This window comes from Geotrypetes seraphini, chromosome 1 (genome assembly GCF_902459505.1).
Source record: "Geotrypetes seraphini chromosome 1, aGeoSer1.1, whole genome shotgun sequence".
NCBI lineage: Eukaryota > Metazoa > Chordata > Amphibia > Gymnophiona > Dermophiidae > Geotrypetes > Geotrypetes seraphini.
Genome location: NC_047084.1, coordinates 484,122,025 through 484,145,177, shown reverse-complemented (window position 1 = coordinate 484,145,177; position 23,153 = coordinate 484,122,025). Strand labels below are relative to the sequence as shown.

Sequence of the window (23,153 nt, the reverse complement as noted above, 5' to 3'; positions counted from 1 at the left end):
CTAATTTCTAAAGAAAAAAGCAACAAATATTTGAAATGATTTTTGCTATTGTCCAAGTCTTAAACGTCTGAGTAGGTAGAACTGACATTTCAATCATCATGCCGTAGCTTTCTTCATACCCTGAAGAAAACCACAACATGATGGTTGAAACGTTGGTTCTACCTACTCAGATGCGGCGAGACCCGGACAACAGCAACAATTATAGCGCCAGCCGTGGAAGCCTAAGAGAACAAATATTTGAAATATTTGCCAATTGGGAACAAAACATTTCTCTTAAGGAAAAAAACAAACTGCGGCTGGAAGCGAAAGTTAATAGACAGAACTAGGAATTTAAGCTTAGGGAGCTTATCCTGGATGTTTCCTGTGGAAAATCCAATTAAAAATACATACATTAAAAGAAAACTTTATGTCATAGTTATCTAGATGAACTGTAGTATAATAACCAGTATTAGAGAACACATTATACCTTCTTTTACTCTCCAATGCAATTTGAAAAATAATGTACAGTAAGTAGATTAGGCAAGACTATGAACCATTCAACTATTTTCTTAGCATGCAAATAAAAAAAAAAATTAAAAAAACATTAAAAAACTAAACAATTTATGAAATGCTACAACAAGAAATACAAAGGTAGAAAAAGAGAAGAAGAAAAAAGGAAAGAGTAAGTGTTATAGCAAATAAAAATATGAAAAAAAGCTTCCATAAATGGTTCTAAGTTTATGTATTCTAAGCCTCTGGTCACAAATAGATTTACTTGGATAACTGCCCACAGAAGAAAGTGACTGTAACTACAGCACAATTGTGAAGTAGAAAGGTAATGCAAGATGTAGCAGGGACAATCATTCCCAGCAGATCTTTCAGTCTTGAAAATCTACTCTGAATTGTCACATAACTCAATGCAGGCTGTATTGGATTTATAGTCCTTGAATCTTGTGAATACCACAATTGTGCTTTTAGTTAAGACAGTATTGCTGTCCTACCATAACTTTACGACAAATAAGAAAATATGATAAGAGACTGAGCACCTTGTAAATGCCATCATATCTGTTGCCCTCTTCTGGTGCATATTTGCTGATCCTTCTTCCTTTTGAACTGCGTACCACACGGACTGGCTTACCGGCTCTCCAGTTTCTAGATTCAGCGCCATCTTTATCATTCAGCGGAGCATCACAGTTTAGGGCCAGTGCCCTAAAAGTATATAGGAAAAACAAATCAGCATGCTTTAATATATGAGCATATTATCCAGATACAGTGTTAGCGATCCTGGGTCAACCTGTGCTGCCTGTGTGAATTAACAAGCCAATGCCATTCAAAATACACAGACATATCTTTTATATAAATGGCACTATAGTAAAGCAAAATTACTTACCTGTAGCAGGTGTTTGAGGACAGCAAGCATATATTCTCTTATGTGAGTGATGTCACCCATAAAGTCCAGTGCAGACACTAAGTCTTTGTGGCAGTGCTATCATCAATCATGCATTGATGCCTTCCCATCCGATGATAGCACAAAAGTAAAGAAGCAAATTCAAGGGGAGGTGGGAAGGATATGCCTGCTGTCCTTGGAAAGCATCTGCTACACACAAGGAGGTTTAATTAACAGGAAATGGTGTCACGTGACAATGCTGAAACAGTCTCCTCAAGCTGCTACACTCAAAACACAGTCTCTGGTGCAATCTTCTGTCAATTACACCTCCTTGGTTTCAAATAGGCTGTTTTGAGTAAATCAATATGGTGACAAGCTCTGCTTACTGGCTTCACATCAGGTAATGGGCCAAGCCCGCTACTGCTGTCTGCTGTTACTTAAACCTCCTTCGCTAAAGGTAAGTAATTTTGCTTTCTCTGAGGACAGGAAGGCATAACAGTCTCGTGTGTGACTCTCTACCTGCCAGGCTCATCAGGTGAAATTCAAGTTGATTATTAATTAATTAAAAGTGAGCCTGGCGAAAAAAAAGGGCTGGAGGGCAGAAATGGCATTCAATTATTAAAAAGATTTTGCAGAACTGCTTGTTTAAACTAGTTATCCCATCTGGAATTTTGCTGCAAACAGTAGTCAGTGATGAAGGTGTAGATAGAAGACCATGTTGCCACTTTGCAAATTTCCTCAATAGAGGCAGAGCAAAAATGGGCTACTGAGACAGCCATGGCTCTCACATTATGGGTTGTAACACGGGTTTAATGCCCTGGTTCTGCACCAAAGGGAGAATCTCTTCCATTTAAAGTGATAACATCTGTTCGACACCTAATCTCCTTTACTCTTTCCTCTCTCCTACCTACCCACCTATCCTTTCTCCCTCCCCATCCTCTCCCCTCTTGCTTCTCTTTACAGTCACCTTGAGCCTGTATAGGTTTGAGCGATGCACGAAGATTAGATTAGATAACATCACTGCAAAGACTTCCTTGAAGCTTGGAGAATCGCAGAAACGTCCGCTGAAAAGTCTGGAAGGTTAAGTCTATGCCCTCAAGCAACAAGCAATCAAGGTGAGGAAGCGGGGGTTTGGAAGAAGGAGAATTCCTTGTCCTGTGTGATTAGATCTGGAAAAAAATCTAATCTCCAGGGTTCTTTGAATGATAGCTCTATTAGGAGAGGGAAACAAATTTGGCATGGCCAGAAAGACACAATTAGAATTATGGTTCCTTGATTGCGATACATCTAAAGAAGAATTTTCCCTAAGAGAAGTATCAGGGAAAGGCATAATGAAGGTTGCTCTCGTAATAAAGTAGGAGCATCTATCATAGGGAATCCCCATAGATGGAATACCTTGTTGAAGAGGTGATAAGTGAAGATCTGCTAAGGGGAAGAAAAACTCCAATGGAATATCTTACCTGCTGGAATTCAAACATGGGAAAAAAGTAAAACTTGGGGCTTCAGTAGGTTATTTTATTGTTCATCTCTTTTATTTTATTTAGTTGAGTACTCTGCTTTTTCAGCAAATTCAGTTTAGGCAATAGTATAGCCTTTAGAGACTCTGTTAGGGTTATTATATATTTAAAAAAAATGTTTTTAGTCTAGATTAGTATTTTGGGTTACATTTCAGAGCATAAAATAAAATCAGATTAGGGCACAGATAGCAGTTGAGGAAAGTCTTTGTTTAGTGTTTAACATTAGTTTAAAATACAGCTAGAAAAAAGTAACCATAAAGAGCCTATATTTTGCAAGGTCTTTTCAGTTAGGAAGTTAGAAAATTTTTGTTGTTGTTGCCGTTAGGAAGTTAGAAACTGTTCTTTTGTTTAGTTGCCAACACAATGTTAAAGTTCCAAGTTGGGGAGGGGGGCGCTGTTGAGCCCACGTGTGATGGCTGCTTGATCGTGGAGCTCCTGCACCCAAGCGAAAAATCGCAATTTGCAGCGCTGAGTCGGCCCTCAGAAACGCCCGAAAAATAAAGAACAGGCAAGTTCCTGGTGTCCCCGTTTGGAATCGCTACTTTTTTCTCAGCGATATGGCAGATAAAAAGATTAATAAGCGCCACAAACCGGACCCCCCGTCGCCCTCCAAAGTGCCGCTGCCGGGTCCCGATTTCGGAAGTGCTTCAGAAATACTCGCTGAAATTCGCGAGTTAAAAAATTTAGTCTCTGACACTAAAACTGCAACGGAGGAAATAAATGAAAAGCTAACTACCCTGACTACTGACTTTTCATTGCTCCAGACCCGAGTTCAGACTCTGGAAAACAAAATGGATGCCACCTCACAGCACATGGCTGAGCTGAAAGCTCATACAAGGAAAATTGCCTTCCTGGAGTCTGAACTGGAGGATAATAATAACAGGTCACGCCGCTGTAATATTCGTCTCCTTGGGCTTAAGGAAGGATCGCATGACAACAACTTGGTCACATTCCTGGAAGACTTAATCCCAAAACTGCTGGACCTTACCTTCACACGTGAGTTTGAAATAGAAAGGGCACACAGAGTACCTTCAGCTAAAAACCCGAATGACCGCTTCCCTCGACCGGTGGTTATTAAACTCCTCCGTTACCAGCATGTCTTAGACATCATGCAGCGTGCCAAAATCAGAGCTCCTATCAAACACGACGGTGCCACCATTCTTTTCCTGCCTGACCTGAGTAAACCCACGGCTGCAAGAAGAAAGAAACTGCTCTCATATCGGCCTCAATTAAAGCAGCTCAATGCCAAATTTGGCATGCTATACCCGGCCAGGATGAGAGTCACTCTCTTCAATCAAACCAAAGACTACACTAACCCGGAAGATTTAGCTGCTTTTATTGAATTGCAGTCTCCTACCCCCATCCACCAGGTTTAACTGATACTCAGGGGCTGTTTTCTGAGTCATCTTGCCTGTAATATGTTATCTTGCTGATTGCAATAGTTCATTAATTGTTTTCTGTCTCATGTTCTGGCATATCTCTCATTGCACTAAGTTTAGTACAGCATGATGTTTTTGTTCATTCCACTGCATATATTGTTCTGTTTCATTCATATGGGTGCTTCGCTTTCACAGCTGCTGTTTCACTCTCACAGTGCACATGTGTTTCCTAATGTATGGCTTTAGGTCGTTTCTTAGTTACTTTGGTCCTTTATTACCTCAGGCACTGCAGTGTTTTAACTTGTCTTTTTTCCATAGGTTGTGCAACAGATATTTACAATTACTCTATAATACTGCCTACATGAAAATAGCCTGTCACCAATTTTCTGTAAATTCACATACACATTCACATGACCCTTAAATGTATATCCTTAAATACTAAAGGGCTAAATAACTCGATTAAACTCAAGAAAATACTGCTATATCTTGAACAACAAACGCCGGACATTATTATGCTACAAGAGACCCATCTGGACAGTGTGGCTTCCGATAAAGTTCGATTCGGGTGGTCTTTGCCTGCATTTTACTCTCCTGCCATAGAGAAAAAGGGTGGGGTGATGACTCTAGTCCGGAATAATCAAAATATCAAAATTATCGCCTCCTCACATGACCTACAGGGCAGATGGGTCAAAGTTTTGATTGAACATGGAGATCGGAAAATAACTCTGTTTAACGTATACGGCCCGAATATAGATTCACCCGAGTTCTTCAATGGAATCTCTTCATCGATCTTACAGGATTCGGATTCCCATCTGTTATTGGGAGGCGATTTTAACCTGGTTTTGAACCCTGACATAGACAGAAACTCCCAATTCCGATACAAAAAATCTAAAGCGTGGTTTGCTCTTCACCACATGATCACGGATCTACACTTAGTGGACATTTGGAGAACTACTCATGGCTCTGATAGAGGCTATACGTTCTACTCCAACCCCCATATGTCGTACTCTCGCATAGATTATTTCCTACTCGACAGAACATTGTGCAGCTCTGTTAAAGCAGTTGACATCCTACCCATATCTGTATCAGATCATGCGGCCATTTCACTCCAACTCCAGTGTAATACGCCTCCACCACCACACCGACAATGGCGCTTCAATGCCTCCTTGCTCCAAGACCCACAATTCAAGATTGATGTGCGCAATGCTATTGTGGAATACTTCTCCTTCAATTCCCCGGAACATACCTCCTGGATTACCTGTTGGGATGCTTTCAAAGCATACATCAGAGGTGTCATCATTTCTCACACAGCTCGTTTGCGTAAATCACAGACGGAAGCTACCCTCCAGCTGGAACGAAACATTACAGACCTGGAAAAGGTTCATCAACAGGATCCGCTGGATGTCCTCACTCTTACTCGACTAGCTAAGGCTCGTTATGTATACAACTCCATGCTCAGTAAAACAGCTGCTAATTCGGTGTTTCAACAATCAGCGTCATACTTCGCTGATAACAACAAGTGTGGACACTTGTTAGCTTCTTATTTAAAGAAGAGAGCAGATAAAAAGAACATAGTTGCTATTGAGCTGGAAAATGGGGACACCTTAACTACTAATCAGGACATCTCTCAAGCCTTCAAGTCATTCTATGAGAAATTATATACCTCAGAATTGGATAATAATGAGATTGCTTCAAAATTTTTGGATGCTTTGCCTCATCCTACCCTTTCCCAAGAGGATAACATACCACTGGATGAACCCTTGACAGTATCAGAACTTGATCAAGTGATTGAAGACATGGCTCCTCACAAAGCACCCGGACCTGATGGTCTAACAGTCGAGTTCTATAAGGAATTTAAGGATGTACTTAACCCTTATTACCTACAATTTCTTAACTCAATCATTGAATCAGGGCAAGTGCATGGTTCATTCACCGAAGCCCACATCATTGTCCTCCCGAAACCTGATAAAAATCCTCGCTCAGTAACGAACTACAGACCCCTATCTCTCATAAATGTTGACGCGAAGATTTATGCCAAACTCCTTTCTAACAGGTTACAGAGTGTTATAACCTCATTGGTCAAGTCGGATCAGAGTGGATTCATAACTGGAAGGTTTTCCTCTGACAACTCCAGAACCTTTTCCCACATCATTGCACAATCTCAGAAACACCATCAAGATCTTATTGCGGTGGGGCTGGACGCAGAGAAAGCCTTTGATCGCGTGGAGTGGGCTTTCCTATTCAAAGTTCTAGTCTGGTATGGATTCTCAGCGGATTTCATCAAAAAGATTAAGATCCTATACTCATCTCCTTCTACCAAAACTTTCATAAATGGTACACTGTCCTCTACATTTCACCCGACACGTGGTACCCGACAAGGATGCCCCTTGTCTCCACTACTGTTCGACCTGGTGCTGGAACCTCTACTCATCTCCATTCGTACTAATAAACTCATTGAAGGGTTCAAAATCAATAAGGCTGAGATCAAAATCTCGGCATATGCCGATGACATACTTCTATACATCTCTCCTCCATCTTTACCGCACTTATTCTCAACAATCACGCAATACTCTGAATTGTCAGGTTACAAATTAAATATGAGTAAAACGATGGTTATGCCTCTTAACTGTCCAGAAGTTAAGACTGATGTGGAATCATATGGAGTACAATGGTCTGCAACTACAATGAAATACTTGGGAGTTTACTTTGGACCCACTTTGCAAGAAACAATTCAACTCAACTCAATGTTCTCTGTTATTGCCCCTCAGTCTTGGAATCTCTTACCGCAACACATTAGGGAATTAAAAGATTTATCCATTTTTAAAAAAACACTAAAAACGTTTCTTTTTAAAGATGCATATGATGTTTAATAGTTTGTTATGCTTTTTTATTCATTTATAAATTTATTTCCCCTTCCTATTTGTTTTTTCCTTTATTATTACTCTTTCTTTCCTATCCAATTATTGTAATTTCTTCCCTATTTATCCTCACAATTCAAGTATGTCTCGATACCCCAACTAACATTTTATTATACGTTTGTAATTAAGTATGTTTAATATTTAAGTAAATTTCAATTTATATTATCAATAACATTTAATCTGCATGTGTTTAGGTTTCAATCTGTATGTATTAAGGCTTTGTAAATCGCTTAGTGATTTAAAATAGGCGATTCATTAAGAATAAATAAACTTGAAACTTGAAACTTGATCACCTATTAAGTATAGCCCGACATACAACATCTTTGTGGACCCCTCTCAACCTTTCTTGGTGGGGCAGGCTGGAATCGATACGCATGATGATTGTCCCCAAAATCAACTATGTCCTGAACATGTTACCATTCTTTCTACCTCGCTCCTTTTACAAGACTCTGGACTCTATTCTTACGCAATACCTCTGGAATAAGAAACAGCCTCGTATTGCTCTAGGAAAACTTAAATTAGCAAAGATAGAGGGGGGGGGTGAATTTCCCAGACTTTTATAAATACCACATTGCTTTTCTCATAAGGCAATGGTCTCAAGGTCATGCTGTTATCAGATCTTCAGACAGACCTGGTTGGATTGACTTGGAAACATACTTGTATGGAGTGTCCCGCATGAAATACCTTCCTGGTCATACTCTATCTCGTCTAGATAAAGCGGATTGCATCCTTTTGTCCTACAAATCTGCTATACATACTCTGGATACTATACTACCTCATAGATGGGAAACATCTTCTTTAATACCGATTTGGAATAACCATAGATTTTTGATCCAAACTAAACCATTTTGTTGGCCTCTATGGCAACAAAAGGGTATTGAGACAATCAAAGACTTAACTGATGCAAAAGGTTGGATGTCCTTTCCTGAACTCGCAGCTGCCAGAGACATCCCTAACAATCAATACTATGCATGGCTTCAACTCACTCATTGCCTACGGGCCGCCCTTCCTGACTTACAGGGCCTAATTGATATACCGAGCCTTAGTACACTTTTGGATAAGTCCTACGTGTTCAATTACAAAGCCTCTGTCTGGTACAAGCTGATTCAAAAGGCCTCTGGCAAAGACCCCTTGTCTTCTGAAACTAAATGGCAACATGTATTAAACTTACCTTCGGACGCTATCGACTGGTCTAAGATTTGGCTGACATTCCACAAATCCATTAGATCAGCTTCTGTGTTACAGTCAATATTTTTCCTGTTACACCGTGCTGTTTGGACCCCTCAATTATCACACCGAATAGACCCATCTAATCCATCTAAATGCTGGTCTTGTGACGATGTTGATGGGTCTTTAGAACATCTGTTATTCAATTGTAAACACCTTGGGATTTACTGGAACAAAGTGTGGGGAACAATATGCTCAATCTTAGACATTTCAGAACCTCTCTCCCTCAGAACTCTCATACTAATGTCTCACAGTTTGACCGCTCCACTAGATAAGCATAAAGATTCTCTCCTGACAATCATGTTGTCGTTAGCAATCCAAAATGTTCTTTTTAGTTGGAAACATTTGGAAAGTGTTGAATACCACGCATGGTGGAACACACTGTGTCTTCATAGTAAATATGAACGAGTTTTAGCAGAAAAAAATAATGCCCTAGTAAAGTATAAGAATGTTTGGTCTCCCATACACCATTACTGTTTGAATGTGTGAACTGATATTATATCTCCTCATTGAATTCATATAGCTCTTCTCCCTCTAGAATCTGATATCTCTCTACTGCACTTCCTAGACAAAACCTTTCTTGTCACCTCTTGCATCACCTTGTTAATATGCCTGTTTGATACTTGATCTTAATATTTTGTTTTCCTGTACATGGACCATATACTCACAATTGTATTTATGTTGTCCTTTGTTTTATGTTTTCTTTTTTGGAAACTTAATAAAACATTTTTGAACTCTAAAGTTCCAAGTTGGGAACGAATATTGCATAGGAGGATGCAGCTACATCACTCAGTTCAAAAATTTGGCTACATCAGGATGAGAAGCCAAAGAAATTTCCTCCACTCAAGCTTTAAAGCACGAAAGGCCTGCTACCTGCACTTTAAAGGAATCAACCATCAGGCCCTTCTCTAGCCCATCCTGAAGAAATGCTAGAGCCACTGATAGCAGAGCCTTGAAAGGTTCAACATCCTGCTTAGCACACCAGAGCTGAAAAATTTTCCAAGCCTTAGAATAGGCCGCCACAGTTGCCAGATTCTTAGGTCTTAGGAGAGTAGCCATGACCACCTCTGAGTAGCCCTTGTGCTCTAAGGCCCAGGTTCCCTAAGACTACTGGATCCTGTGAGAGAACAGCTGGATGAAGAGGCAGTTGGAGACACTTTTTCCTTTGTAGATGGACCAGATCCACATACCACGGTCAGCATGGCCAATTTGGGGCAACCAGGATTACCAATCCCAGGTGGTTTGGTATTCTTCGAATGACCTGGCCTATCATGAGCCATGGGGAAAACATGTACAACAGCAACAATGATCACCTTGATAAAAGTATGAAGTGCCACTGCAAGACTGAATGGGAGAGCCGAGAATTGGAAATGTCTCTCCAGCACTTGCAATCTCAGGAACTTCCTGTGAGCTGGAAATATGGGAATATGCAAGTAAGCCTCCATCAAATCCAACAGGGCTAGAAATTCTCCTGATGCCACCGTAGCTATGACTGAATGAACGGTTTCCATCTGGAATAAAGGCACTTTCATGCTGCATTGATCGAGTTCCGGTCCAGGATTGGACTCAAGTTGTCTGAGTCTTTCTTGGGCACGATAATCTAATCTAATCTTTGGTTTATATACCGGGTCATCTCCCAGTGGAGCTCGACCCAGTTCACATATAATTAAGATTAGAGTACATAGCCACAATTTCTCACTGGGAATGGGTTCTATGACCTGAATTTCCAGAAGCCTCTATACTGTGGCTTGGACCACAATCGCCTTTTCTGGCTGTCCGGCCGGAGAATCCGCAGAAAGATACTGCAGAAGGTGATAGAATTCCAGCTTGTAGTCCTCTTGAATGATGTCAAGCATCCAGTGGTCTGAGCAAATCCTTGCCCAGGCCTCCCAGTAAGGTGACAACTGTCCTATTCCAAGGAGGTCTGCTACTGGCCTTGAATCATTGTGACTTCTTGGAGACTGCTGCGGGGCAGGAACCCGAGGGTTGACCTCACCAGGAGTTTCCAAATCTCTGTCAAGAATCTTGAGACGACCTCTCAGTAGAGAACCTTGCTGAGAATTGACTAAATCATCTAGAACCATGAAAGGCACCATGATCCATCCCCCCAGGGGCACATGGTCAACTGTTTGGCAAAGACTTAGAGTAGCGATCTGTCATACTGGCCATAAAATCATCCAACCCCTTGCCAAAGAGCATGCGTCCCTTGAAAGGCAGCCTGCTCAAAGTAGCCTTCAAAGCAGAATCTCCTCTGCCCATTGCCTGATCCAAAGCATTCTATGGACTAGTGCATACTGCTGGCTATAGTCCCACCTGCTAACTGCCAATCAAGCATTCAAGACAGACTGCAGACCTCCCCCTCTCTTACTGATTGTTGCCCTGCCCCTTGGTGCTTCTGATTGGTGCCTACAGCTGATTATAGCCCCACCTGCTAACTGCCAATCAAGCACTCAGGTGACCATACAAACCTACTTAAACAAACCCCTATCAGGGGTTTTCAAATTTCTGCCCATCCTGAATGGCCTCCTCCTCTCTCCTGCAGCTGGTTAGGTTGTTGTTGTTTGGTGCCATTGGCTCATGCTTGAGGCCTAGCGACTTGATGAATTACAGATCTAAAAAGAAAATGGTTTTGTGATAGTCCAATAAAGTCCTCTAGCATCATTAAAAGCAAAAAAAACTTGTGGAGAGTGGATATCCAAGATGAAGACTTTATTAGAGCAAATAAATAATCCACATAAAAATGTCTAGGGTCTGAGCCATTATTGTCTTCTTCAGGGGTCCTATGGATACAAATATATATAGGTGTGAAACTCTCTTGTTGTGACTCTAGCATCATCCTCATGGTTGTTTTCAATGTGTCCAGCCTTCTGATTGCAGGTTGCCCTCTTTGCCTGGTTCCTTCGATCTTCCCAACATTATGTCTTTCTCCAATGATCTCCTCTGACGGTGTGACCAAAATAAGATAGTCATAACTTCGGGCTTCAAGTGACATAGCCAGTTTGTTCTCTTCCATAAGCGATTTGTTAGTTCTTTGGCTTTGACTTTTCTCAATAGATACAGAATGTCTTCTTTGCTATGGTGATGTGCATCATATTATCTACATAGTGCAAATTGTTTATATTTCGACCATCAACTTTGAGACCAATGCTCTCTTTTTTTCAAATTTGCTTTTCTGAAGATGGTTTTGCCTTAAATGTTGAATAGGTAAGGTGACAAGATGCATCCTTGCCTGGCGCCATGTTCTATTGGAAACCAATCAGTATTAGTTAGTACACAGTAAGCTCATCTATTCCTGTCTGCTCTCTCTCCTTCAGTATGGTCCATCTAACCTGCACTCTTAAAGTATATGGTATTGTTTGCTTTCTTCCAGGACAGACTATAGACCAATGTTTCCAACTTCTCCCTCTCTTGCTGCTTGCTGCCCCGCTCCTTGCTGCTTCTGACTGGTGCCTACTGCTGGCTATAGCCCTGCCTATCAAGCACACATGTGACTTCACAAACCTACTTAAACAAACCTCTGTCAGGGCGGCATGCGACAAAAAAATAAAAACAAAGAGCATGTGCACCTTTAGTGCCTTCCTTAGTTTGTCTCCCTATTCTTACTTCCACACTTCCTTTGTAAGTTAGTTTTCTTAACTCTAGTCCTCCCCCTAAATCTCCAATTCACTTTCTGCTTCTCTTTCTCACTCTCCCCAATCTTAATTTCTATCCCCTCCCATTCCACCCCATAAGCCCTCACTATACTTCTCCTTTTCCTTTCCCCTCTCAAGCCATTTTATCATCTACCTTATTCTTCACTCTCAAGCTCAAACATTTTTTCCCTTCTATTCATCCTTCTTTCTCTGTGAGCACCTCCTGTCTTCGTCACTGCTGGCACACTTCCCCTTTGTTTTGAAGCACTCTTCAACTCCTCCTCTCGCTCACTGCAGGAGATACTAATCCCAACCCTGGCCCTCCGTGTCATCTGCTTCCCCTCATGTGTAACCACCCTAACCTTATTCCTATTCTTCTCCTTCCATCCTCCTCTCTCCCTTTCTCATGTACCCTATGGAATTTTCACTCTGCCTCCAACAAACTGTCCTACATTCAGGACCTCTTTATCTCCAAGTCCCTCCACTTGCTTGCTCTGAGATGTGGATCTGCCCTAAGAACTCCGCTTCAGTTGCTGCCCTCTCCCACGGAGCTACCACTTCTTCCATATACCACACTCTACCAGTCGAGGCGCTGGTATTGGGATTCTTCTCTCACCTTCTTACAGATTTCAACCTCTTCTGCCACCACAATCCCACCGCATTTCTTCATTTGAAGTCCACTCCATCTGCCTATTCATGCCTCTATCTCTCTGGAGAGCAGTCGTTTACCATTCCCCCAACAAGTCCTTTCCCTCCTTTCTCACCAATTTTGACTCCTGGCTCTCTGTCTTCTTTGATTCATCTTCTCCCTCCCTCTTTCTTGGGAATTTCAACATTCACATTGATGATCCTTCCGACACTTATGCCTCATAAGTTTCATGTCTTAAACTCCTCATTTGACCTCCAGCTATGCTCTACTACCCCTACTCATCAGCATGGCTACTGCTTCTATCTTGTCTTCTTCTCTAACTGCCCCCTCTCTAACTTCTTCACTTCACTGCTTCCCATCTCACAGGTATCCAAATGTTTGAGCCCTTGATCCTTCCATACTCTCCACCACTGTTTCACCTCTTTTCACCTCCACTATGTTATTTAAGTCTGTTGATGAGGTTGTCTCATCATACAACTGTATTCTCTCCTCTGCTCTGGACACCCTTTCTCCCCCTGTTCCCCGCTGTCAGGCACACCGGATCCCAGCCTTGGCTGACTCCAAATATCCATTACCTACGAGTATGTTCCTGTACCCATTCAACTGAGCGCCTTTGGCTTAAATCTCATACATATGCCGACTTACTACATTTTAAACTTATGCTGACCTTCTTTAATTCTGCTCTTAAATTACCAAGCAGGACATCCACTTAACTATCTCTCTTTATTCCAACCTCTGCCATTTCTTTGCCACACTAAACTTCCTCCTCAAAGCACCCACTCCTCCTACCCCTCCCTTCCCTCTCTCTCCAGATGATGGCTGAATACTTCCATGACAAGGTTCACAATATCACCCTGATAAGTCACATCTTTCTCTCCTTTCCCCCATCCACTCTCCTGACCTTCTGGCTCCTACCATTCCCTCTTCCTTCACTCAAACAACTCAGGATTAATCTGCACATCCTTCCCCTTTCCTGACCCACCCCCTCTTGCCTGGTTCTGCCAACTTCTCTGCCTTCTCTGAAATCACAGAGAAAGAAATCTCACAACTTCTGTCCTCGGCCAAGCGCACTAAATGCCCCTCTGACTTTATTCCCACCCCTCTACTGACTCCATCTCACATACTGTTATCCCTGTTATCTGTCATATCGTCAATCTATCCATGTTCACTGAAATTTTTCCTGATGTCTTCATACACATAGTGGTTAAGCCGCTTCTCAGAAAATCCTTGCTGGACCCCACCTACCCCTCCAACTATTGCCCTGTGTCCCTTCTTCTGTTCCTATCCAAGCTACTCGAACATGCTGTCCTCCATCGCTGCCTTGACTTCCTTTCAACTTGGCCAACTCTTCATCCTCTACAATCTGGCTTTCGATCTTTACACTCCATCGATATCACTTACCAAAGTCTGCAGTGACTTCTTCCTGGTCAGATCCAAAGGCCTTTACTTAATCCATATCCTTCTTGACCTGCCTTCTGCTTTTGATACCGTTAATCACTGCTTACTCCTTGATATACTGTCTTCATTTGGACTCCACAAATCTGTCCTCTCATGGTTTGCCTCTTACCTCTCCCAATGCACCTTTAGTGTATGCGTTGGTAGATGATCCTCTGCTGCCATCACACTAGTGGTTGGTGTACCCCAGGTTCTTTCTTAGCACCTCTTCTCTCTATACACCTTATCCTTTGGTGCCTTGATTTCCTTCCAAGGCTTTCAGGATCACCTATAAGCTGATGATTCCAAGATCTACCTCTCTACACCTGAGATTTCACCGAAAAACCAAGGAAAATTCTCCTCTTGTTTGTCTGACATTGCTACCACCACATCTAAGCAACTCCTCTTTCCTTCTAACCCTCCACCCCTTCCTTCCATTCTCTGTTTCTGTCAATAATACTGTTATTGTTTCCATCTCCTCTGCTTGCAACCTAGAGTCGTCTTCAACTCTGACCTCTCATTTTCTTATTTTTTTGTTCAATAATTTTTATTAGTGTTTACACAAAACACAGAACAATACATTATAACATGAGTCATATGTATATATAAAAGAGAAAAAGAAGAAACAATACAAACAATTAACATTTACTGTATTTCCCCACATATAGGCCGCCCCCTTGTATAAGCGCAAAAAATGCCTATATGAGTTTAAAAACTGGTAGATAAGCCACTCCATTGTATTAGCCGCGGCTTATCTACTAGTAACTGGGCAGCCTATACAATTTTTAAAAATCATCCCCCCCCCATTTACTTCCCTCACTGGACGGCCTTGAATCGCTGTCTCTTCGAATCGCGGCCAGTGGTGCAGGGTAGGAGAGATCTTTTCAATCTCCAGCCTTGTTCCGCGCTGCTTCCTGCATGGCTTCACGTCAGTTAACCCTCTAAAAAAAAAAGTGACACTCCGAAACAGCCTTTTCATTGGATGACACTGACTTTTTCTTTTTTTAAAAAAAAAGCAGATCTCGCTCGCATATTGGTTGCTCAGATGGACCGCCATATTGTTGATTTTTTTAATATCTTCCCTCATGCCTTAATTTTTTTTTTCTTCCAGTTCCATTGGCGGAACCTGATGTTTTTCAATGCTGCAGCTCGCTTGTATTGGCTGGCACATTTAAGTCCTTGTCAAAGGCTGCAGGAAACCCCACGCGCTGCTGGGCTAGCTGTGCATGAGGGGGTAGGAGGCTCACACCATTTCTGTGGTGCGCTGGTAGTGCGGCGTTGGAGGCCGGTAGCGTATACCGAGAAATTTAAAGAGCGCAGCCCGGTGAGTTTAGTGTGGTTATCCGCTGCTTCTGCCACAAGAACTGATGCGAAGCCATACAGGAAGCAGCGCAGGACCAGGCTGGAGATCGAACAGATCTCTCCTGCCCTGCACCGCTGGCTACAATTCGAAGAGGCAGTGATTCGAGGCTGTCCAGCGAGGGAGGTAAAGAGGGGGGGGATGAGTTTTTTAAATTGTATAGGTCGCCCCAACACTACTCAGACCCTTGCAACCTCGCACTTAAGACTACTGCAATTTACTTCTAACAGGTCTCTTGATGGAACCGCCTCTCTTCCCTGCAATCTGCACAAAACTCTGCTGCACAATTGATCTTCTGCAAATCTTGCTACATTCACATTATCCCTCTCCTTAAATCACTTCACTGGCTCCCTATTCGCTTTTGCATACAGTTCAAACTCTACAAATGTGCTCATTCTGGAGCGCCTCAGTATCTCTTCCTTCTTGTCTCTCCTTACATGCCTCTCTGAGAACTCCATTCCTCAGATAAATTGCTTTTATCTGTACCCTCCTCCTCCACTGCTGATTCCAGACTTCTTTCATCTCTCTGCCCCGTGTGCCTGGAACAAACTACCTGAGTCCATGTGTCACAACCCTTTCCTTGTTCAAAAGTAGGCTGAAAACTCACCTTTTTGAGAGAGCCTTAAACTCTTAACCCTACTCGCTTCTGCTCACAACCCTAACCAATAGCTTACCACCCCCTTAACTGTATCCCCTAATAGTAGTATTAGTAGTAATAACAGTAGTAATAGCAATGCAGTAGGTTGAGATCATGGTGAACTGAGCTCAGTTCCCGCCCTGGCTCCTTGATAACTTTGAGCAAGTCACTTAAAATCCATGGCTCCAGGTACAAAACTTGTGAGCCCACCAGGGACAGAAGTACTTGCAAAGAATATGTACAGCGCTGAGTATGTCTAGTAGCACTATAGAAATAATTATTATTATTAGTAGATAGATTAAGCAGAAACCTTGTCCATGACCCTGCATACGTCAGAGAGCATCCACTACATAATTCACCCTCCAAATCAGCAACTGGGGATAGGCATCCTCCTCCACTGATTGAGCCTGACGCAGGATAGTATGGCTGCCGTGTGTGACAAAGGAAACCGCTGATGCCACTTTGAGCCCCAAAGCCAAGGCCTCAAATTCTCTTTTGAGGACTAAATCCGCCCTGCAGTCTTGCACATCCTTTAGAATTACTCTACCTTCACTTGGCAGAGAAGTATGTTTGGTAACATGTGTTACCAATGAATCCACTTTAGGTGGGACAAACAGCTCTTGGAAATCAGGAGTCACTAAATCAGGAGTCAGTATATACAACTTTATCATAGTCCTGGCAGCCCACAAGGGACCTTCCAGAGTCTCCCAATGGTCTGTTAGCAGAGTAGACCAGAAAGACACCTTCAACTCACATGTAGAAAGAGAAACTGAGGAGTAACAGCACAGTGTAGGGATAGAGGAGGTTGAGCCGAAAAATGTAGATGATGCATGAGTAGAAGTGAATAACCCACTGGGTCAAGTCTCGTATGCCTTTTGCATTAGAAGAATGATTAACTTATAAAACTGGAGACAGTTCACCTCACAATAATTTCATAATTATTTATCTACAGTATGTATTTTTAATAGTATAACAAAATCAGCAATTTTTTTATATAACTGTAAAAGTAATTTGAAAAGTTATTTTTCAAATAATGAAACCTTCAACTGATTGTAAATATTAAGATAATACCAGCAAGAAAGAGTCTTTCATATGAAAACCATAATTTAAATCAAGTCTTTCTGACTAGTGATTTAAATCAAATCTACCCTGTCCAGGCCCAAGAAGAGATAATCTGACCACTATTTAATTAGAATTTAAGAAGTAGAAGGGAATGGGAGAAGATAAATGGGAGGATGAGATTGTCTCGGGGGAAGGGGGAGGAAGGTCATGTATGTGGAGCAAGGTGACAAAGCTGGAAGGGAAGAGAGTACATCTGGCAAAAGGATGCAGCTAAAAGAGGAAGAGGAGGAGGGAAGGATGCCTGGAGGGTAGGGAAGGGGGCAAGAGCAAAGAAAGGCCAAAAGTTAAAAGAAAAAAAAAAGGAATCCATAACAAAGACAAAAATAGTAAAAATCAAAAAACAAAATCAAGCAAAAGAAGAGAAAATATGTGCTTTAGCATACATGCCCTAACTGTATGACCATACAAAGCCAAGTTTTCTCTGAACCACTTACCTGTTCATGTGAGTTAATGTTTGATCAAATGAATGTTCCCCAATCCTTTTATTCCCAGACAGATCTCTACCACCACTCCCTGTGTAAGTGAATTCATCTCCTCGGTCCTGCAAGAAAACACCATCCTTTGCTTTAAAACTGTACAGAAGGATTTCTCCCATTTTGAGACTAAGGGAAAAAGGCTCAGTACATATGGCTTTTAGTGTCAATGATCTGTCTAAAATGGGACCGTTACAATGTTTGATTACAGGTATCACCAAATACAAAGCCTGAAACCTGAAACAAGATTAATACATTAATGACCACCCGTGCCATCCTAATGTACCCCAACCCCATTTAAACCCCCTCATTCTTCAAAACAATCCCCCCAATAATGATAAAATATGTGAACGGAATTCTATAAAGGGCACACAGTTAAATAAAGGTGTGCATAAATGGCAGCATATAAAAGTATACATGTATTCTAAAATGAGTGCATACGCGCATGTACAACAAAAAATATAATTATTTGTATGTGGACAAGTTGACGCCACAATCATAGGAGCACTCACAAAAATGACTGCAATAATGTGACTCTCCAGTTTTGGAGCTGTCAACACCCTCCTCCTGGCCAGGCTGATTCCCTGAGATGACCATGTCATACTGAGGAGAGCCTGGGAGAGACTTAGGAAGTGTTTTAACTGACAAGCATCATTCTCCAGACATGTAAGTAGCAACAGAGGGGTGAAGCTGGGAGGAGAGTGCTAGATGAGTATATGTAAGGGAAATAAATGTTTCTGAAAACAAATCCATAAAAAAATTTGCATAAATGGGTCAGATTTGCAGACGGGAAAGAGACATATCAGCATGTACTCAGAGCTGGATAGGATTGCAGCTGAGAAAGGGACAGAGAGAGGACATCACATATGGACAGAGAATATACGTATATCGTACAATCCAGCAGCAGTCACAAGGCATCCCACTTAACCTGTCAAAACACATGTCCTCACATGAATATATGTGGCACAGTCTGACATGTAGCCTGAAGGGAGGGGAGATGGATGAATGCTGGACCCATAAGTGGAGGCAGAAAGGGGGGGGGGGGAAAGAGGGAGAGATGGGGGGGAGAAAAAGACATAAAGAAGGGAAACACAGATGCTGGACCTACAAGTGGGGGTGGGGGAATGATAGAGTGAGGTGGGAAGGGAGATAAACTTATTTTTACAGTAATTCTCAAGCAACCAGAAACTACAGTTATCCAGCATCCACCAATCCCCATGGGTGCCAGGTAACTGAGAGCTTACTGTAACCAATTGTGCAGATATTGATCACCGGATAACATCACACAAATTGAAAATTAACAAGGAAAAGACATTTCTTTTATTGGCATATTTAGGCCATCCCCGGGTTGAAAGTTCTATATAACTAATACTTCTCATCAATTTGAATCATCTGCAAAGATATTAGTTTGATAGTCAGCTCACAGTGGAATCTCAGGTTGAGTGTTATCAGAAATGCATTCCTTACACTGAAAAAATTGAGACAAATTAGAAAGTTCTTTGATGTTCAAAAATCTGCTTTGTTTGTAGAAGCTCTGATACTTTCTAAATGTGACTACTGCAATTCTGTTTATGTGAGAAGCCCCAAAATTATGCTGAAGAGGCTGCAGGTCATTCAGAATGCAATAGCTACCCTTATTTTCTCTTCACATAGATATGATCTTGTAACACCATTACTGGTTTCCTTACATTGGTTGCCTGTGGAAGCCATAATTAATTTTAAACTTTGTACATTGATGTTTGAGATTTATCATGGAGTAGCTCCTAGATATTTGATAGAATTACTTTTGCCATCTATTAAAATTTCTAATTATGATCTTAGAAATCATATGAAGTTAAATTATCCATCTGTTAGAGAGATTAAGAGTATGAGAACATTGTCACCATCTTTTACCTATCAACCAGTGAAACAGTCTTCCATTAAATGTGAGGCAGCTATGTGACTATCTTAATTTTAGAAAGATAGTAAAATCTATTTTTTTTTTTACAGAGTGTTTATTGAAAGGGTATTAATGCTTGTTATAAAGGGCATTAATTATAGAGTAAAGGATTTGCACTCATACTAAACTGTTTAGAGAACTTTATAATTTGTATCTATCCTGGTTATTTCAGCTTCTTGCTTTACGTAATCCGCACTGAGCTATTTCTTCACAAACTATTATCAGGCTACTCAGTACTACCGTATTTTCACGCATATAACGCGCGCGTTATACGCGTTTTTACCTACCGCGCATACCCCTCGCGCGTTATATGCGTGAGCGCGGTATACAAAAGTTTTAAAACATAGTTCCCACCCCGCCCGACTCACCCTCCCAGCAGGACCACTCGCACCCCCACCCCGAACGACCGCTCGCACGCGCTCCCACCCGCACCCGCATCCACGATCGGAGCAAGAGGGAGCCCAAGCCCTCTTGCCCGGCCGACTCCCCGACGTCCGATACATCCCCCCCCCCGGCAGGACCACTCGCACCCCCACCCCGAACGACCGCTCGCACGCGCTCCCACCCGCACCCGCATCCACGATCGGAGCAAGAGGGAGCCCAAGCCCTCTTGCCCGGCCGACTCCCCGACGTCCGATACATCCCCCCCCCCGGCAGGACCACTCGCACCCCCACCCCGAACGACCGCTCGCACGCGCTCCCACCCGCACCCGCATCCACGATCGGAGCAAGAGGGAGCCCAAGCCCTCTTGCCCGGCCGACTCCCCGACGTCCGATACATCCCCCCCCCCCGGCAGGACCACTCGCACCCCCACCCCGAAGGACCGCCGACTTCCCGACAATATCGGGCCAGAAGGGAGCCCAAACCCTCCTGGCCACGGCGACCCCCTAACCCCACCCCGCACTACATTACGGGCAGGAGGGATCCCAGGCCCTCCTGCCCTCGACGCAAACCCCCCTCCCCCCCAACGACCGTCCCCCCCCAAGAACCTCCGACCGCCCCCCAGCCGACCCGCGATCCCCCTGGCGACCCCCACGACCCCCCCACCCCCCTTCCCCGTACCTTTGGTAGTTGGCCGGACAGACGGGAGCCAAACCCGCCTGTCCGGCAGGCAGCCAACGAAGGAATGAGGCCGGATTGGCCCATCCATCCTAAAGCTCCGCCTACTGGTGGGGCCTAAGGCGCGTGGGCCAATCAGAATAGGCCCTGGAGCCTTAGGTCCCACCTGGGGGCGCGGCCTGAGGCACATGGGCCCAACCCGACCATGTGCCTCAGGCCGCGCCCCCAGGTGGGACCTAAGGCTCCAGGGCCTATTCTGATTGGCCCACGCGCCTTAGGCCCCACCAGTAGGCGGAGCTTTAGGATGGATGGGCCAATCCGGCCTCATTCCTTCGTTGGCTGCCTGCCGGACAGGCGGGTTTGGCTCCCGTCTGTCCGGCCAACTACCAAAGGTACGGGGAAGGGGGGTGGGGGGGTCGTGGGGGTCGCCAGGGGGGTCGCGGGTCGGCTGGGGGGGCGGTCGGAGGTTCTTGGGGGGGGGCGGTCGTTGGGGGGGAGGGGGGTTTGCGTCGAGGGCAGGAGGGCCTGGGATCCCTCCTGCCCGTAATGTAGTGCGGGGTGGGGTTAGGGGGTCGCCGTGGCCAGGAGGGTTTGGGCTCCCTTCTGGCCCAACTACCAAAGGTACGGGGAAGGGGGGTGGGGGGGTCGTGGGGGTCGCCAGGGTGGTCGCGGGTCGGCTGGGGAGGCGGTCGTTGGGGGGAGGGGGGTTTGCGTCGAGGGCAGGAGGGCCTGGGATCCCTCCTGCCCGTAATGTAGTGCGGGGTGGGGTTAGGGGGTCGCCGTGGCCAGGAGGATTTGGGCTCCTTCCTGGCCCGATATTGTTGGGGAATCGGCGGTCCTTCGGGGGGAGGGATGTATCGGACGTCGGGGGGGGGGGGCATCAGGCTTTCAGGATGGGGACAGACCTTCAAGGGGGGACAGTGCACGGAAGTCAGGGGGGGTGAACGGAGAGTCGGGACAGCGCACGGAAAGTCAGGGCAGTGCACGGAAGTCAGGGGGGGGTGAACGGAGAGTCGGGACAGCGCACGGAAAGTCGGGGCAGTGCACGGAAGTCAGGGGGGGGTGAACGGAGAGTCGGGACAGCGCACGGAGAGGCGGGGCAGTGCACGGAAGTCAGGGGGGTGAACGGAGAGTCGGGCAGCATGCGCGGTATAATCGTGAGCGCGTTATACCAAAGTTTTTGTGCTTATCATCGTGATTTCTGCGCGCTATACACGTGTGCGCGTTTTATACGGGTGCGTGTTATTTGCGTGAAAATACGGTACTATTATCATATGGAAAAATTATGTTCTTACCTGTTAATTTTCTTTCCTTTAGATCAGACCACCTGTTAATCAGTTTATCTCCACCTGCTGGTAGATGTGTGCTATCCCACTAGTCTCTGGATTCATCTGCTACATCTAAAGCAGGGGTGTCAAAGTCCCTCTTTGAGGGCCGCAGTCTAGTCTGGTTTTCAGGATTTCCTCAATGAATATTCATGAGATCTATTAGCATACAATGAAAGCAGCACATGCAAATAGATCTCATGCATAGTCATTGGGGAAATCCTGAAAACCTGACTGGATTGCGGCCCTTAAGGAGGGACTTTGACACCCCTGCTTTAGATGTAGCAGATGAATCCAGAGACTAGTGAGATAGCACACCTCTACCAGCAGGTGGAGATAAACTGATTAACAGGTGGTCCTATTGGCTGGCACGCCTCCTGTATCTTCAGTATTGCTCCTTGCCCAAGCATCCGGAACCAGTAATATACTAAGCATGTAAAAAACTTTTTTCCCATAACAAAATGCAAATTGAACAACAAAGAATACAACCACCAAGCATAACCTAACTCTTGAAATTCCCAAAATGTAAACTGACAGCAAAAATCCAGAAAGTGTGAGGCTCTGGATTCATCTGCTGCGTCTAAAGGAAATAAAATTAACAGGTAAGAACATAATTTTTCCTTCCTTAGCAACAGCAGCAGATGAATCCAGAGACTAGTGGGATGTAGCAAAGTAATCTTCAATCTGGGTGGGAAGCGAAAGCCACCTCTGCAATGACTGAAGCACCAAAAGCAGTCTTCGCATGCGCTGCCACATCCAACTGGTAATGCTTAGAAAATGTATTCTTAGAAGACCAAGTAGCTGCACGACAAATCTCCTTCAAGGAAAGACTTCTGTACTCAGCCCAAGAATTAGCCATCACTCTGGTTGAATGAGTATGAAGCTCTTGTGGTAATCGCTACCCTGCCATCAAGTAAGTGGAAGCAATGGTCTCTTTGACGCAACAAACAATGGAAGCTTTGGATGCCATTTGAACTTTAAGGGAATTATACGCCAACCCCTTAGCTACACCATCCTGTAAAAAAGAAAGAATGTTAGCCAGAAAAGTCTATAAGGGCGGTATACCCTGAGTATCACACCAAGAATCGAAAATCTTCCAGACCTAGCATATGATG

General features: G+C 43.8%; 1 protein-coding gene across 5 annotated transcripts in view; it reads right to left on the bottom strand.

The window, feature by feature from the left end:
- The window catches only part of UHRF2 (ubiquitin like with PHD and ring finger domains 2), a 296,656-nt gene that overhangs the window by 62,241 nt on the left and 211,262 nt on the right, over window positions 1-23,153 (bottom strand). For all 5 annotated transcript variants that reach the window (XM_033925831.1, XM_033925842.1, XM_033925813.1 and 2 more), the window contains exons 10-11: window positions 17,676-17,782; window positions 1,026-1,188 (exon numbers count right to left, since the gene is read on the bottom strand). In XM_033925831.1, the coding sequence (XP_033781722.1) occupies window positions 1,026-1,188; window positions 17,676-17,782 (270 nt within the window). The remainder of the gene's footprint in view (window positions 1-1,025; window positions 1,189-17,675; window positions 17,783-23,153) is intronic.